The sequence below is a fragment of the Rosa rugosa genome, chromosome 5, assembly GCF_958449725.1.
Source record: "Rosa rugosa chromosome 5, drRosRugo1.1, whole genome shotgun sequence".
Lineage (NCBI taxonomy): Eukaryota > Viridiplantae > Streptophyta > Magnoliopsida > Rosales > Rosaceae > Rosa > Rosa rugosa.
In genome coordinates, this window is record NC_084824.1 from 6,157,260 (window position 1) to 6,174,477 (window position 17,218).

The 17,218-nt window shown below is 38.8% G+C and overlaps 2 protein-coding genes across 2 annotated transcripts; both read left to right on the forward strand.

Annotated features, from left to right (window-relative positions):
- LOC133707941 (cytochrome P450 CYP749A22-like) lies at positions 1–1,112 on the forward strand. Its single transcript, XM_062133410.1, has 2 exons — positions 1–199; positions 372–1,112. The coding sequence occupies exons 1-2, from the start codon at positions 3–5 to the stop codon at positions 553–555; spliced, it is 381 nt and encodes a 126-aa protein (XP_061989394.1). The 5' UTR covers positions 1–2; the 3' UTR covers positions 556–1,112.
- Positions 1,113–7,301: 6,189 nt separating this feature from the next.
- On the forward strand, positions 7,302–9,608 carry LOC133708991 (cytochrome P450 CYP749A22-like). Its single transcript, XM_062134587.1, has 5 exons — positions 7,302–7,635; positions 7,717–7,940; positions 8,154–8,386; positions 8,572–8,950; positions 9,052–9,608. The coding sequence occupies exons 1-5, from the start codon at positions 7,329–7,331 to the stop codon at positions 9,478–9,480; spliced, it is 1,572 nt and encodes a 523-aa protein (XP_061990571.1). The 5' UTR covers positions 7,302–7,328; the 3' UTR covers positions 9,481–9,608.
- Positions 9,609–17,218: the final 7,610 nt, after the last annotated feature.

The window sequence follows — 17,218 nt, forward strand, 5'->3', positions numbered from 1 at the left end:
CAATGCTAGGAAGATGGAAAAATCATGTAGGCCAAGAGATTGAGGTGTTTCAAGAATTTAGATTGTTGACTGCAGAAGTGATTTCTAGGACAGCATTTGGCAGCAGCTATTTGCAAGGACAACACATATTTGAAATGTTAATGAAGTTAAGCTCCTTACTTGTCAACTTCGATCTCAAACTCAAGCTTCCAGGCATCAGGTTAACAGTTGTACACTAACACACTGTAGAATAGCCTTGTTATGCAGCAGCTAGAGCGTAGAAACTAGTATTAACAACACTTCATATATACTTGGAGGAGATTAATTACGTACATATATAAGTGCATATTGCAGCAATCTTCATAGATTTAATCTTTCACTTAATATTGCAGCAAATTTTTTAAGACCAATGATGAGATCGAAGTAGAGAAGCTTCGGAAAGGAATCCGCAACTCCATAATGGAGATTGTTAAGGAAAGAGAAGAGAAGGCAATGAGTGGGGAAGAAGCAGAGAGCTTTGGGAGTGATTTTCTCGGCTTACAATTAAAGGCTTATCATGATACCAATGACAACTAACCACCACAGGTGGTCGAGTTGGTAAGAGCCTCCAGGTGTGGAACCCCCATACCCGGATTCGAATCCTGCCGACGCTTATTCATTTTCATATATTCATGCAGATGAGTATGATCATCAATGAATCCTTGAGGCTATATTCTCCCATTCTTTACGTTACAAGGAGTATTGAAAGGACAGTTTAGACTTGGAAAGCTCATTGTTCCTGCTGATATATGTTGAGTTAATCATCCCATTTCTAGCAATACACCATGACCTTCAATTCTGGGGACAAGACGCACATCTTTTCAAACCAGACCGATTCTCAGAAGGAGTTGCTAAAGCAACTAACAACAACATGGCGACATTCTTACCATTTGGAATGGGACCTAGGAATTGTGTAGGCCTTCACTTTGGCACCACTGAAGCCAAGATTGCTCTTTCAATGTGATGCGGGAAGCGTGAACACGATAGTAAGAGCGGGAAGCGTGAACACGATAGTAAGAGGCTCCGTCAAGCGTCGAAAGTCATATGAGATGAACTAGAATTCACTAGCAATTACGGGCACAGCCGTAAGAAACATAGAGAAACTTCTCTAATATTTGGTTTTTTATTGATAACTTGAATGCAAATTACAATCTAAGAGGTGCCTTATATAGGACACATAGCATAAACCTAATACAACTAGAAAACATAAAGAACAATTTATTGTAGACTAAAACTAGAAAACCTAATTAAACCTGATTAAATAAAAATCGGAAATAGAATCTTAGATACTAAAGAATATTATGCTTGGAATCTCAATCAAGATTTTGCTCGAGAATCCCGATATATCCAAAAGAGTAATTTATGATTAATTCCATCATTAAGAAGCCTATTTGAATACCAATTTCCAATATTCAAATTATTCTTCTTAATGTGAAGACGCTTCTTTCTTTTCGAGATTTTTGGTTGAAATTGGCTAAAATCTCGTCCTACATCAGTCTCCTCTACTTGAAAAGAACTCGACCTCGAGTTCCTCTTGTATGCAGCTTGATCATTAGTAGGAATAAAACATGATAAGCGCCATGAATCCAATACCGTAGACAAGTTTAGAATAAGCATCTTGAAACTTGAACTCCTCCACTTGAAAAGGAATGGGCATTGACTTCTCCTTGGGTTGATCTTGAACACAATTAGGCATGCATGACATGGGTATCGATGTGATGAATGAATCAGCTTCCTTGTCTTTAATGAGTTTCTCTTCAATCTTCAAAGTAACTTCTTCATGTTCCTTTTCGCATACCGGTACCTCAGGATGATCATTCTTGATGTTCTTCCTTCCAGGCTTGATTTTAATTTTGTGCGACTCCCACCTAAATAAATATATGTTGTCTTTGCAATAACCACCTTTGACACTTTCATGCCATGGTCTTTCAAAAAGCACATTAGTGTCGTCCATGTCAATCACATGACAAGTAACCTCTTCTTTATAAAATTTTCCCATAGAGATAGGAACTTTACAAACCTCTGTTACTTGTGCATATTCATCCTCCCCAAATGGAATCCAGTATGGATCACTCAGCTTCACTGTCGGTAATTGAAAATAATCCACAACTTTGTTTGCTACAAAGTTCTCTCGTAGACCACTGTCAATTATTACAGAGCATACCTTGTCTTTGGTGATACATGTAGTTCGGAAGTCGTCGTAATCCAGCGTTGTGAATATCCAACGTTCCATGTTTCTTCTTTTTTTCTCTCTCTCTTTTTTTTTTGTTGGATTGATGAGGTTGTCCTAGGGTGAATCCCTTGGCATGTTCCTCTTCAACAAAAGTTTCTTTGATAGATACTCTACGACAAGCGTCGTTGAGGTTGGTGGTAGTGAACTTCTCCCTTGGATCGTCATCTGCTAAGGAGCGGGAGATACCCACTCTGATACCAAATGATGCGGGAAGCGTGAACACGATAGTAAGAGGCTCCGTCAAGCGTCGAAAGCCATATGAGATGAACTAGAATCCACTAGCGATTACGGGCACAGCCGTAAGAAACATAGAGAAACTTCTCTAATATTTGGTTTTTTATTGATAACTTGAATGCAAATTACAATCTAAGAGGTGCCTTATATAGGGCACATAGCATAAACCTAATACAACTAGAAAACATAAGGAACAATTTATTGTAGACTAAAACTAGAAAACCTAATTAAACCAGATTAAATAAAAATCGGAAATAGAATCTTAGATACTAAAGAATACTATGCTTGGAATCCCAATCAAGATTTTGCTCGAGAATCCCAATATATCCAAAAGTGTAATTTATGATTAATTCCATCATTAAGAAGCCTATTTGAATACCAATTTCCAATATTCAAATTATTCTTCTTAATGTGAAGACGCTTCTTTCTTTTCGAGATTTTTGGTTGAAATTGGCTAAAATCTCGTCCTACATCACAATGATCCTACAGCGCTACTTCTTTACGCTGTCTCCGGGTTATGTTCACTCGCCCTTGAGGCAGCTGGCACTTCGCCCACGGCATGGAGTTCAAGTAATGCTACATTTGCTGTGAACTGTGAAGACGGAAGACGACAATTCCTAGTTAGTATTTTTTTTTTTTAATGGATTAAATTATGTTTAGTCCCTGTATTATGACCTTTTTTTCGTTTCAGTCCCTGACATTCTCAATTAATCTGAAAAGTCTCTAATGTCAAAATTTCTGTCTGATTGGTCCCTCCCGCGTCAAATTAGGAGTTGACCTTAGGTGAAATGTCCAATATACCCCTCTGTTATTTCTTTTTCCTTTTTAATTTCTTTTTCTCCTTTTTTTTTCTTTTTTCTTTTTTTCTTTTTTCTTTTTAATTTCTTTTTTGCTTTTTCTTCTTTTTTTTCTTGTTCCTTTTTATTTTTTTCCTTTTTTTTTAATTTTTTTTTTCTTTTTCTTCTTTTTTTCTTGTTCCTTTTTAATTTCTTTTTTTCCTCTTTTTTTCTTTTTGTTTTGCCTACTTTCTCCTTCCTCAACCCACCAATACCATTCCGATCAAACTCCACAACCCATCTGTTTCTCTCCCCAAATTGAAACCAAACCCAGCAAAGACCTAACTTGGCGGTGCAGAGATGGACATCGAGCAAAAGCAAGAGGCTAGGAGCTGATCGATCACTTCTTCACCTTCTCTGAAGCCATCTCCCTCTGTTGGGATCCGCCCTCGCCTCCATCGTCGCCGACGCCATCTCCCAAACACAAGCAAATCCCAATCAGCTCGGAAATTCGCCGCTAAACCACTTCCCTCTTATTTTCACAGCCTACTTCTCTCTCTCCCACTCAAATCTCACTTTCTCTCTCCACATCAAGCCTCAATTTAGAAACTTTTCACTGAAAACTACCATTTTTTCAGACCCTGAGGTTTTTGGGTCTTGCTCAAAATGGTGATTTGGATTTTGGGTCTGGTTGAAATGATGGTTTTTGATGGCCAAGTTGACCAAAACCAGAAGTGAAGAAGAAGAATAGTGATGGAAAAGACAAATGGCCGCCGGCTTGGAGAACAATAATTGGGGTTTCGGGTCAATCTGGATTAGTTCGCCGACATGGCGCTACTGATGTAGCAGGATACGATGGTCATTAAAAAGGAAAAAAGAAATTAAAAAGGAAAAAATAAAAATAAAAAAAGGAAAAGGAAAAAAGAAATTAAAAAGGAAAAAGAAAAAAGAAAAGAAAAAGGGCCGCCGGCGTGGAGAACAAGAATTGGGGTTTCGGGTCGATCTGAATTGGTTCGCCGACATGGCGCTACCGATGCAAGAGGATACGATGGTCATTAAAAAGGAAAAAGAAAAAAGAAAAATTAAAAATTAAAAAGGAAAAAGAAAAAAGAAAAAAAGGAAAAAAAAGAAATTAAAAAGGAAAAAAAAAGAAATTAAAAAGGAAAAAGAAAAAAAAAGGAAAAAAGAAAAAGAAATAACAAAGGGGTATATTTGACATTTCACCTAAGACCAACTCTTAATTTGACGCGGGATGGACCTATTGGAGGGAAATTGTGAGGTTAGGGAGTTTTTAGATTAAATTAGAATGTCAGGGATTGAAACGATGAGAGGGACAAAATACAGGAACTAAACATAATTTAATCCTTTTTTAATATATAAGGGACATTGGAGGCTGACTGACAGTGTAGAGAATAAGTCACACCCTCAATATACTGGTATGATTTTTGTATGCTTCTAGAGAATCACTCCAGTATATTATGCCAATACTAACTAGCAAGCAAATTTCAAAGAGTAATTGTTAATTGCCTCTGAAAATCACCTCAGCCTAGATAGCCGAAGGATCAAGGAACAAACGTCCTTCTTGATGGTAGATTGCGGGGCGTGCCAACACACGGCCAGAAGGCCAAGTGTGTAATTGTAGATGTAGTAGATGTAGTTCTGACTTATCAAGCAATTGTTGGCCGAGGAAGGAACTGATTCTCGGCTGATAGTTCTCTGCCTTTGGATCAAGGACTTGATGGCTGAAGGTCGGGTGAATTTGGTGTGGTTGTAATAGTGTGAGTGAATACGAATTGTCTGGTCATAGGGCTCAGGTCAATTGGATCCAAGTAATAACAAGTAACAGTAAAAGTGAACTCGTAACGAATGAAATCCTTCAAAATTGATAGCTACTATGCGACTACGAACAACAAATAACATGATCAAACAAATAAAGCATAAAGCAAATAACAAAGGCAATAATGACGAAACTGACATCTGGAATGGCTGAAAATTATTAACTATTGTTTGAAAGAAACAAAAGAAACAATTCAAAATCGATTCGAGGCTACAAAGAAAGTAAAGTAACTGAAATTGTAACTAGCAGAGCAAACTAACTAGGGAAACAGACGGAACTTCTACGGTTCTACCTAAGCAAAAGGTAATACAAAAACAAGAAAAGCTTGATGGATTGAGTTTCTGGAGTTGTGTGTGTGATGTCTTCTGTCTATGCTTCTATTTATATTGGCTGCTCTGTGACTTGAACTGATCTCTTGACTCTTTGAAGTTGAGTGGAATTCAGCCTTCTCTTGGCTTAATGACTCTATCTTGATTTGGCTCCAATACTTATCATCGGCTGACTTGACGCTGGACTCTATCTTGATCGGCTCTAATGATCATTATTAACGATTGGAACTAATCTTGAAGTAAACTAACTTGGATTGAACTCTCTTTATCAGCTGACGAGAACTTCAAATCGATTGAAATACTAATTTGTTCAAATTTCATCTTTATCACTTATCGACCTCCTCTGTCTATCGGCTATGATCTTCCCAATTGCTGAGTCCAAGTTGGAAACTGACTAAAGCGATTTGAAAAACTGGTCGATGGGCTTTTAGACAATAAATCTCTTTTCGAACTGATGACTACGAGCCGGCCGATAACTAAAGGCCTAATTTTGAAAACCTCTATCGGCCTAGTTTTTATCTGACCCATCTTGGACCAAATGTATTATCCAATTACTCATCGGCCGACATGTTTAGTCATCGGCCCATTCGTTTCTTGAGCGGCTTATTAAAATTTGAAGTCACTCAATAACTATCTGCACATTAGCTATGTTTGAGTGGACATGCAAATGTGGGTACAAACAGTAATAGATCCTTCATTAAGGACCGACACATTTTAAGGATACACATTAATAGTGTGAAGAAGCATTCATCCATTTTTCGGAGTTAGTTATGCCAATATTCCAGCATCAGCTTTGCATGAAGATTATTGAACACTTCATAATTAATAGTCATTCATCTTCAATGAATTTTTTTATTTTTATTTTTATCTCTCATCGATCTTTCAGAACACTATTCGATCATGAGATCAATATATAGGTCATTCCCATATTGATTTGCACTCAGAGATGGAAATGGAATTACACTACAATAATATTCAAGATCGATAATGAATTAATGACAGAATATTAAGAAACCGAAACAAAAGCTAGGGGTTTTATATTGGATGTCGACAAATTTGATTTTCCCTAACAGAATACAGAGAAGAAGAACAGGATTGATGTGTGAGTTGGGAACTTCTTATAGGGGAGATCAGGTTACTTGAATGCGGCATTGCGGTCACTAGTAGCAGTCGGCAGATCCTATTCTTTATCTCCATAAAACTAGCAATTTTGTTTTCAACATTTTCTAGAAGATACATTCTTTCAAATCCTCAAGGTGTCAAGTGAGACCAATCAATATATATTTTTTGGTTTTAGGAAAGCAAGGATTTGAACTTATAACTTCTCTAACACCGTAGATAAATAATGCAGTTTTGTCGTGAGACAAAAAAAATGAAGTTTTGGGGTGCAAAATGAGAGACTTGATATTCGGAAAGTAATCTTTTAGTTTAAGGTCGTGGTCTTTTTTTTTTTTTTATCTTTTTCTTTTGGCAATGTAAGGTCTTGGTCAAATGTGGCAACTAGCTTGGGTCGTGATCAGTGTACTGAGTAACTATGCAAATCTCTGTATGCGGGCACGTGCTACGCACATGCATCTAAGTTATACTAGAAAACCGGTTATCTCCGCACGTGCGAAAGCCACAAATCCCCCCGGCCTATTTGAAGCTACAGTTCCTGGTTGAGGAGGAAAGGATCTCGCACGGGTAGGCTTTCTCTACCGTTTGGATTGTCATGAAAGTAACAGAGGCCAACGGGTTAGCCGGTCATCAACTCTGGACCCCATTCCTTCAAATCACCTCCGCATCGGGCGGTCCACGTTACATGCGATCCATAATCTCTCAATCACGTGCGATGCACGTGACCACGCACATTAGAATAAAAAAGAATCATCAAAGAGAAAAGAGACAACAAGGAAGGAAGAATGATGATGAGTTGGGTGAGAGAGACAGTCCTCACTCTTCCCGGTGTTTCGTGTACCTTTCTTCTTCTTCTTCTGTTGGCTGTGATCTTCCTCAAGATAGTTCACAAACTATGGTGGACTCCAACTCGAACACAGAGATTCATGGCTTCTCAGGGAATCAGAGGTCCTTCTTACAGACTCATCCATGGAAACAACAAAGAAATCAGCAACATGCTAACGGAAGCCATGAGCAGACCCATACCGAATTTATCACATGATGTACTATCTGCAGTTCAACCTCACATTCACTCATGGACCAAGAGCTATGGTAATTAACCAACTCTTAACTCAAAATCAAGTCTTACTTCAAAGATTTGGTCTTTATTTTTATGGTCACTATCTGCTACAGGGAAGAATTATCTACAATGGCATGGTCTTCAACCAGTTTTGGTCATTACAGAACCTGAGTTAGGCAAGGAGATTCTCAATAACAAATATAGGGTTTATACAAAACAGAAGCCCAGTATCTATGTGAAGAAGCTATTGGGAGACAGCATTTCCATGGCAGAAGGTGAAAAATGGTCAAAACTGAGAAAGATTTCCAACCATGCCTTCCATGGAGACAGCTTAAAAGTAAGTTCCTTTGTTGCATTTATCTCTGACTTAAAACTAAGTTGTTTAATTTATGCATAAATAGCACTAACTACTTACTGGTGAATGGTGATCCTTGCAAAGATTAGTGTAGTAGTAGACTATTAGGTAGTGGTAGTTGTCTCAATTGTTTATAAAAGAAGAACAAATTGTAGGACAATTTGCTAATTGAATTAGGGTGTTGGGTTTTGCTAGAGTATGATTCCAGACATGATAGCTAGTGCTGAGACGATGCTCGAAGGGTGGAAAAAGCATGAAGGAAAAGAGATTGAGGTGTATGAACATTTTAGGTTATTCACTTCAGAAGTGATTTCTAGGACAGCATTTGGCAGCAGCTATTTAGAAGGGAAGAATATTTTTGACATGTTGATGAAGTTAAGCTCTGTAATATTCAGAACTGCTCACAAACTCAGGGTTCCTGGCATCAGGTAGCTTCCTCTAAATTGAAAGAATTGATGTTCCTTGTAGATATTGTTGAATCTTCTTTTATATGATGTTCTGGATTACTTGAATGAAGATAGACTTTTGATGTCAACTGCTGAATGTAGTTACTCTCAAAGGTCTATCTTTATTCAAGTAACACTCATGCTTAGTGTTAAATTCAAAATTGCAGCAAGTTTTATAAAACCAGTGATGAGAAGGAATCAGAGAAGCTTGAGAAAGGAATAGGAGACACCATAATAGAGATTGTTAAGAAAAGAGAGAGGGAGGCAGTGACCGGAGAAGAAGGCAGCTTTGGGACTGATTTTCTTGGATTGCTTTTAAAGGCTCGCCATGCTACCAATGACAAGCAGAGGATTTCAGTGAATGAATTGGTCGAGGAGTGCAAGACATTTTACTTTGCTGGACAAGAAACGACTAACTCTTTGCTTGTTTGGACTGTCTTTCTTCTGGCCCTCCATCCGGAATGGCAAGAGGAAGCAAGAAAGGAGGTCCTGCAGTTATTTGGCAAAAAAACTCCAAATCCTGATGGCCTTGCCAAACTAAAAACGGTAAGAAAGTCAAAAACTCTGTCCTCATGTATATGTTTGCCTAAATGGGAGAAATGTTTTAGTTAACCGTGAGTTACTCTCAATATTTTATTTTCATGCAGATGAGTATGATCATCAATGAGTCTCTGAGGCTATATCCTCCTGTCATTTCCCTTGTACGAACAGTGGATAAGGAAGTTAAATTGGGAAACCTCATTATACCTGCTAATGTTGAATTGCTTGTCTCAAATCTAGCACTTCATCATGAACCTCAGTTCTGGGGACAAGATGTGAAACATTTCAAACCTGAGAGATTCTCTGAAGGTGTTGCTAGTGCTACTAACAACAACATGGCTGCATTCTTACCCTTTGGAATGGGACCTAGAACTTGTGTTGGCCTCAACTTTGCCACCATTGAAGCAAAGATTGCTCTTTCAATGATTCTACAACGCTACTCCTTCACCCTTTCCCCAGCCTATGTCCACTCGCCCTTTCAGTTTCTCACAGTTCGTCCACAGCATGGACTTCAAGTAATTTTACACTCAGTATGAGTTGCGAAGACCGAAATTTCACGTAAAATCTTGCATTCCATATATAGGATATTGTAGCCTGTAAAATGAATAAACATAACTATTGGTATTTTAACTTTCACACCAGTGGTGGCATTTGTACCAGTTCATGTTCTAGCCTTTCTCAGTTGTTTACATATTCCAAGGATTTGATTCCAAGGCAATAGTTCTGGGTATTTGAGTCTTGCATAGGTGATTCCATTTCAGTTTTCTGCAACTTAATTTGGCTAAAACTTGGGTAAGGCCTTGAAATTGCTATTGGTTTTTTGACTCTTTCTCTAAAAACAAATTGGAAAAAGTTCCATGTGATCCATAAGCACCTATAAATATCTAAAATCAACAGGCTTTACAGAAACTTACCGGTTTATGGTAGGGAGTTTCTTGGAGGATTTCTTACTTACATAATGGTAATTCTATGATGACCATGATTGGGGTAAGATCCACGTCATATATGTTGACTTGTGAGTCATGTTGTGTAGAACAAGTTTGCTTGCATATAAAGTAAACTTGTAGGAGAAGGATCTTGTAGAAGAAAACTTGGAGGACAAGTACACTTGGAGAACAAGATGTGTAATGTAGTAGTGTAGGGCTTGTATATATACTCCCATTTACACCATTGAATCAACATCAGAAAATTCATCACCCACAAATAGTTCTTCCTTTCCATTTCATATTTTGACTTGGTATCAGAGCAAAGATCCAAGAGGATTTTGTCTCTTTGTTTTTCCTTCATTCTTATTTCCTCACACTCTGGGGTAAGATTGTTCCTTCCTCTAATTCGGAGGTTAGGATTGTTCTCTGTCTTTTAGAAGGTGAATTTTATCCTTGTAACGTCAAGCTTACTCGCCCAACACCACTAGGTCCATCAAATTAATGCGATGTCTAGGTCAAGGATCGAATAAGAGAAAGGTAACCGAAAGGTTGAAAAGTGAGCATTGCTCCACCAAAATCTTAACCCTCCTTATCTAGTCGCATTAAAAGGAGTTACTGAAAGGTTGTGCGATAGGCAACACCTAAGGATCAGATTTCTTTTCTCTTTACTTAGGAAGTACTACTGCTTCTTGACTAGTCGATTAATCCCTCTCGACTTATCAAACATACCTTCTGTCTCAATTCCGCTGCATAATCAAGTTTTTTCATCATGGCATTCTCTCAATTGTTCTGCAACTACTGCAAGAACTTTGGACACACCAAAGTAACATGTTATAAATTGGTTGGCTACTCACCTGGCTGCTTTAACAATTCGAAATCTAATGGTAAGATCTCTACATTGGTTGTTCACATAAATCGAGGTAAGGTTGGTGTTGCTTTACAAATTTCTGACTTTATTGGTGGAGATACTTGGATAATTGATTCAGGTGCCTCAGATCATATGACTTATGACAAATCCCGTTTTTCCAGTTTGTCACCCCCACCTGTGTCTAGTGTTATAAATGCTAATGGTGAGTCTTTCCCTGTAATGGGGATAGGTAGAATTCGAGTCACTCCTGCTTTAGAACTTCATAATGTTTTATATGTTCCAGCTTTATCTCATCATTTAATATCCATACCACAATTTAAATGCTCAGTCTAAGTGCTCGGTAACATTCTTCCCTATGTATGCCATTTTTCAAGATCTTCTCACTAGGGAAATAATTGGTCGTGGATATTTGAGGGGGAAACTGTTCCATCTTGATTGCATGTATGGTGGAGAGAAGCCAGCAAAGACAACCAGAGCTGCTTTAACAACAAGTTATGGTTAAATTAGTGAGGTATGGTTGTGGCATCGCTGTCTTGGGCATCATTCTTTTAGCAATATGAAAAAAAAATCATGCATTCTTTGTTTATTGGGATAAATGAGTCTACTTTACATTGTGAAACCTGTGTTCTTGCTAAGAGTCATCGTGCTAGTTATCCTTCAAGTGTTTCCAATAAAAGTGCTACCCTTTTTGAGATTATTCACTCTGATGTGTGGGGACCTTCCAGAGAACCCACTGTTTCTAGAATGCGTTATTTTGTCTTGTTTATTGATGATTGCACTCGATTATCATGGGTAGCATTGCTTAAATCTAAGGATGCTGTGTTTTCTGCTTTTCAAGCCTTTCAAAAAATGATTCAAACACAGTTCAATGGTCATATCAAAGTTTTTCTTTCTGATAATGAGGGAGAGTTTGTTAATCATGATTTTCAGAAACATTTCCAAGAACAAGGTATAATCCATCAAACCACTTGTCCCCAAACACCTGAACAAAATAGTGTCTGAACGTAAAAACCGTCATCTTTTAGACATAGCACGAGCATTGTTATTTGGTGCTCATATTCCCAAGTATCTGTGGGGTGAAGCAGTTCAGACTGCTTCACATCTTATTAATCGTCTTCCTTCCAGTGTTCTTCAGGAGCGTATTCCCTTTGAAGTCCTGTCAACCCATGTCTCTATTCCTTCCTTCCATAATCTTCCTGCCCGTGTCTTTGGTTGTGTTGCCTTTGTCCACATACCCAAAAATCAGAGGTCAAAGTTGGATGTCCGAGCTCTAAAATGTGTATTTGTGGGTTATAGTTCTCATCAGAAGGGCTACAAGTGCTATCATCCACCTACTCGGAAGTTCTATGTTACAATGGATGTAACATTCTATGAGGACATGTGTTATTTTACCCTCAACAACATTTCTCTTCCGGGGGAGAATGAGTTTTTTGATGAGATGTTTGTTGGTGGAGCATTGAAGAAAAATCATGAGGATGAAGAAGAATGTACTGACGACCATGATTCGACTGGTCAAAATATCCAAATCAACCAATCAATGACAGATCCAAAGGAACAAAGAAGCTTGATTGACCAGTCAAACTTATCCATCGACCAGTCGAATCCTGAGGAGCATAGTCTTGACCAGTCAAATTCTGTGGCAAAAGAACACATAACCTTTTTCGACCAATCAGAAAATCAAGCCGAAGAACCTTTGACAGTGACTCCCCCTCCTCAATTATCCCTCATTGACCAAGATTTTCCAAGTTCTGAAGATCATCTAGAGGTACGTTCTGAACCCATATATGAGTCTAATAATAATGTTGAACCTACTCTTGTTGAGTCTGGCCCAACCAAATATTCCTTACCTAACCGGTCAACTCGTGGTCAACCTACCAAGAAGTATGAGCCCACTCTTCATGCTAAATCTAAATATCCAGTTGCAAACTTTGTGTCAACTCATAGATTGTCAAAGTCATATAAATCTTTTGTGCATCAAATATATATCCTCTGTATCTGTGCCCAATAAAGTGCAGGAGGCTTTGAGAGATCGGAAGTGGGCCAATGCAATGAAAGAAGAAATGGAGGCGTTAAAAAAGAATCACACATGGGAACTTGTACCACTTCCTCGTGGCAAAAGGACTGTTGGGTGTAGATAGATTTTTACTGTGAAACATAATGCAGATAGCACAGTAAGCAGGTATAAGGCGAGGTTGGTGGCGAAGGGGTTCACTCAGACATATGGGATTGACTATGATGAGACTTTTGCTCCAGTAGCCAAGATGAATATTGTCCGGGTGTTATTGTCACTGGCAGCTAATCTGAAGTGGCCACTCCATCAGTTCAATGTCAAAAATGCATTCCTTCATGGGGAGTTAAATGAAGAAGTGTACAGGAATCTTCCTCCTGGTTATGCACTAGATACACCTGGTGATGTTGTGTGCAAATTGAAGAAGTCTCTTTATGGACTTAAACAGTCACCCCGAGCGTGGTTTGGCAGATTCACTAGACGCTTTGGATACAAGCAAAGCAATTCAGACCACACCTTGTTCCTAAAGCACCAAAAGGGAAAGGTAACTGTGGATATTATATATGTGGATGATATGGTGATAACAGGGGATGACTTGGTAGAAATTGGAAGTCTTCAGAAGAAGTTGGCATCTGAGTTTGAGATGAAGAATCTGGGAGACTTGAAGTATTTTTTGGGGATTGAGGTACCCAGGGGGAGAGATGGCATCTTCTTATGTCAACGCAAGTATGTGTTGGACCTCTTGGCAGAGACAGGCATGTTGGATTGTTGCCCGATTGACACTCTGACTTGGTTCATGATCTCTCGCAAGCGTACGAATCGTTGTCAAATAAGGGAAGTATTTGGACCTTAGTTTATCGTATCTCGGGGATTAGGCGTTGGACCTAACCAAGATAATTGGCTCTAGGATAACTTAAAAGCATACAATGAAAAAGTAAAAATAAAAATAAAATAAAGTAAAATAAAATATTCACAATACACCAAGCCTCGGCAATGCTCGGCTTAGCTCACACTAAGCCTAATCAAAGCCACTAACTTGTAGACAAAATGAGTTATGCACAATGGAAGGTAGAATTTTGTTTGGGAGTTTTGAATAGAAAATTAACTAAATTAAATGCAAACTAAAATAAAAGCAAACAACTAATTATCAAGCAAGAAATTAAATTCGTATTTCAAATTAATGGAAACATGGGAGTGTCGGGTGATTCACACTAACTATCTTGCAAATATCGATGCCAATTTCACAAATGCATGCATTTCCTATATGTGTTAAGTCCCGTATCTAGTACCGGTCAAGGCTATTAAACCAATTATCCTTTCGGTGTATCGATTATGCCGGTTAAGGCCACAATCAACTCTCTAATTTGGGCATTATGCCGGTTAAGGCCGCAATATCCAAAATTAGAGGCCTAGAGAGCAAGATAATAGAGACTCAAGCAAGCTTAGCTACAATTAAGCTAGCTAATAGTCACCACACGTAAATCCTAGATGCCACAAGACTAATAAGTTGTCAATTTATCAATCTATTCATCACAATTGCCCACAACATAATTTCAAAGGTTGACAAAGCCTAGAAACATGCTTCTAAGGACCAATAAATTCGGATTTAAAGCATACACAATGGAAATTGCATTTATTAAAAGTAAAACATCAATATTTATACAAGATGAGTTAGGGCTTCACAACCCTAACTCCCAAAATTGAACTACTCACAACCCATTATCAAATACATCACCAAAAGCATAGAAAAATTATGAAAGAGATAATAAGGATGAGAGAAGAGAGTTAGCTTTGTCACTTCTAGCTATGGGCTAGTATGAACCAAGTAATTTCTTCACTCAACTACCCAAAAATGGATGTGTGCTCTTGATGATGATTTCCTTGAAGCCTTGAGTGTCCAATCCCAAAAGATTGAAATAAAAAATGAAGAAGGGGAGAGGAGAGAGAGTGAGGTGATGGGTGAGAGAAAATGAGAAGGAATGATAAATGGAGGTGGTGGTGGTGTTGTGTTGCGGCACTCTTGGAGAAGAGAGAGAATTAGGGTGTATATATATATGGGTGTGCCGCTGTTTTAGGAGAAGGAAGAGAGAATGGGGTGTGCGGCCAATTAATGGGTGAGGTTATGAATAGTCTCAGTATGTGGCTGCTAGAGGAGAAGAAATGGATGATGATTGGATGACTGTGATTCAAGGGAAAAATTGGTGGCCTGCGGTAGGGCTGGGCACGGTCCCAGACCGACACTGCTTTTACCGGGACCGGAACCGGCACAACTACTTCGGGCCAGGATTGCAGTTGCAGAGAATAGGGACCGGTCTAAACTCGGACCGAGACAAATGGGCCGATTTTTCCGGGCTTTTGGTTTCCATCGATCCTTGCAACACTGATGCATTTTGCTGCTTAGCTGCTTCTGTTTAGGCAATTAGACCTGCAAAGCAAAGCTGCAAATACCATTCTGCAATCTACAAAACCCTCTATCCCATTCCTCTCCTCCTCTACAACCTCACATCCACTAGACCCATATCCAAATCCACCTCCATCCCCAAGAAATAGGACCACGTCCGCGCCAATTACATGGAAATCGATTCGAAGATTTCTCGTCACAAAACTAACCCAGAAACTTTGTTTTAGGACAATACAAAAACTATAGAACATGATAGATCTATCAATCTCAAAAAAATCAAAAACAGAAGCAGAAGAGGTATGGTGGTCGGAGACCATACCACAAAACACAGATCGATCCCAACCTTCGAATTCTAGCTCCGGATGCCGGAAATTCTGGTGCTGCCAGTTTGATTGTGATCGTAGCATCAGTAGAAGACAGAATTCTGAAGTGCCTCTTCAATAGAGAAGTGAATGGACAGTTCATATGTCCATCCCCTTTAGTAGAGAAGAAGAAAGAAGAAAGAAAAAAAAAACGCATAGAGAAGAAAGGAGATGCAGACTTGCAGAGAGAAAAAAGAAGAGAGAAGAAAGAAGAGAGAGAGGACGTGGAGAGAATAAAGAGAATAAAGAAGACTGATAGTGATGGGGGAAGAGAAGACACGTTTCTGACCATAAAGGGGGAGAATAAGTACAAAAGATAAAAAAATATATTAATAATTAATAGTATTCGGGCACATCGGGCTTTCTGCTCTTTCAAAATTCGAAACTGGACCCGAACCCGGTCTGACACGGTTCAGGACCGGACCGGACTTTTTCCTAAACAATTTCCACAAAACCTGGACCGGCCGATTCGGATCGGTCCAGACCGGTTTTTCGGTTTGCATCGGTTTTTTTGCCCACCCCTAGCGCCCTGCGGATGTGGTCTGCGTGTGTATTGGCAGCAAAAGAAACAGAGAACTGCAGCTGCCCCTCCTTGCATAATTAAACCCTAATGTATAATTATATTGCTGCCATGTGTCACCAAAATCATGGGTTTTGGCCTCTTTCAATTAAGGAAACATGCAGCTAACGTCCAGCCCATAATTGTCCTTAATTGACCATTGGTTAATTAAGACTAATGGTTAATTAAGGATGTTTTGACCAAGAGTTGACTGCATCGATCTTTGTTAAAAACTCCACCTTTGCTATGATGATGTTGCACACTTTGCTTTCAATTTCCGCGACTCTGCTTATTTTCTACAAAATAAATAAAAATATATTAATTACATAATAATTACTTTAGAGATTAGCTTAATTCTAGTGTTTCAAACGTAATTATGCGCATAAAAATGCGTATAATCACAATCCAATCGAGCAAAATCACAAACTAGCAGAATATCCTGATCAGGTTCCAACTGACAAACCAAGATACCAGAGGTTAGTAGGACGTCTGATTTATTTGTCACACACTAGATCTGATGTTGCTTATGCAGTTAGTTTTGTGAGTCAGTTTATGCATAATCCAAGTGAACGGCATATGGAGGCAGTGGTAAGTCAGCACCAGGAAAAGGTTTAATGTTTTCTAAATATCAGCACCTCGATGTTAGTGGATATACAGATGCAGATTAGGCCGGTTCTATCACAGACAGGAAGTCTACATCTGGGTACTTCACCTTTGTAGGAGGAAACCTTGTTACCTGGAGAAGTAAGAAGCAAAAAGTTGTTGCAATGTCAAGTGCTGAAGCTGAATATAGAGGTATGGCACATGGAGTGGGAGAACTTCTGTGGCTACGGAATTTACTTCGAGATTTGGGTTTTAAGCCTAAGTCAGCAATGCAATTGTACTGTGATAACAAAGCAGCTATTGACATATCACATAATCCTGTACAACATGACGGAACGAAACATGTGGAAGTTGATCGACACTTCATTAAGGAAAAGCTGGATGCAAAGTTAATCTCATTTCCTTTTGTTCCAACCGAGGAGGAATTAGCGGATATACTTTCCAAAGCAAGTTGTTCCATGACTCACTAGGCAAGTTGGGTCTTCATGACGTTTATGCCCCAACTTGAGGGGGAGTGTTGACTCCTGAGTCATGTTGTGTAGAACAA

Coding starts and splice junctions, on each gene's coding strand:
- LOC133707941 (XM_062133410.1), top strand. CDS start 3: ATGCTAGGAAGATGGAAAAATCATGTAGGCCAAGAGATTGAGGTGTTT. Junction 200..371: donor CTCAAGCTTCCAGGCATCAG/GTTAACAGTTGT, acceptor TTAATATTGCAG/CAAATTTTTTAAGACCAATG.
- LOC133708991 (XM_062134587.1), top strand. CDS start 7,329: ATGATGATGAGTTGGGTGAGAGAGACAGTCCTCACTCTTCCCGGTGTT. Junction 7,636..7,716: donor CTCATGGACCAAGAGCTATG/GTAATTAACCAA, acceptor TATCTGCTACAG/GGAAGAATTATCTACAATGG. Junction 8,951..9,051: donor GCCTTGCCAAACTAAAAACG/GTAAGAAAGTCA, acceptor ATTTTCATGCAG/ATGAGTATGATCATCAATGA.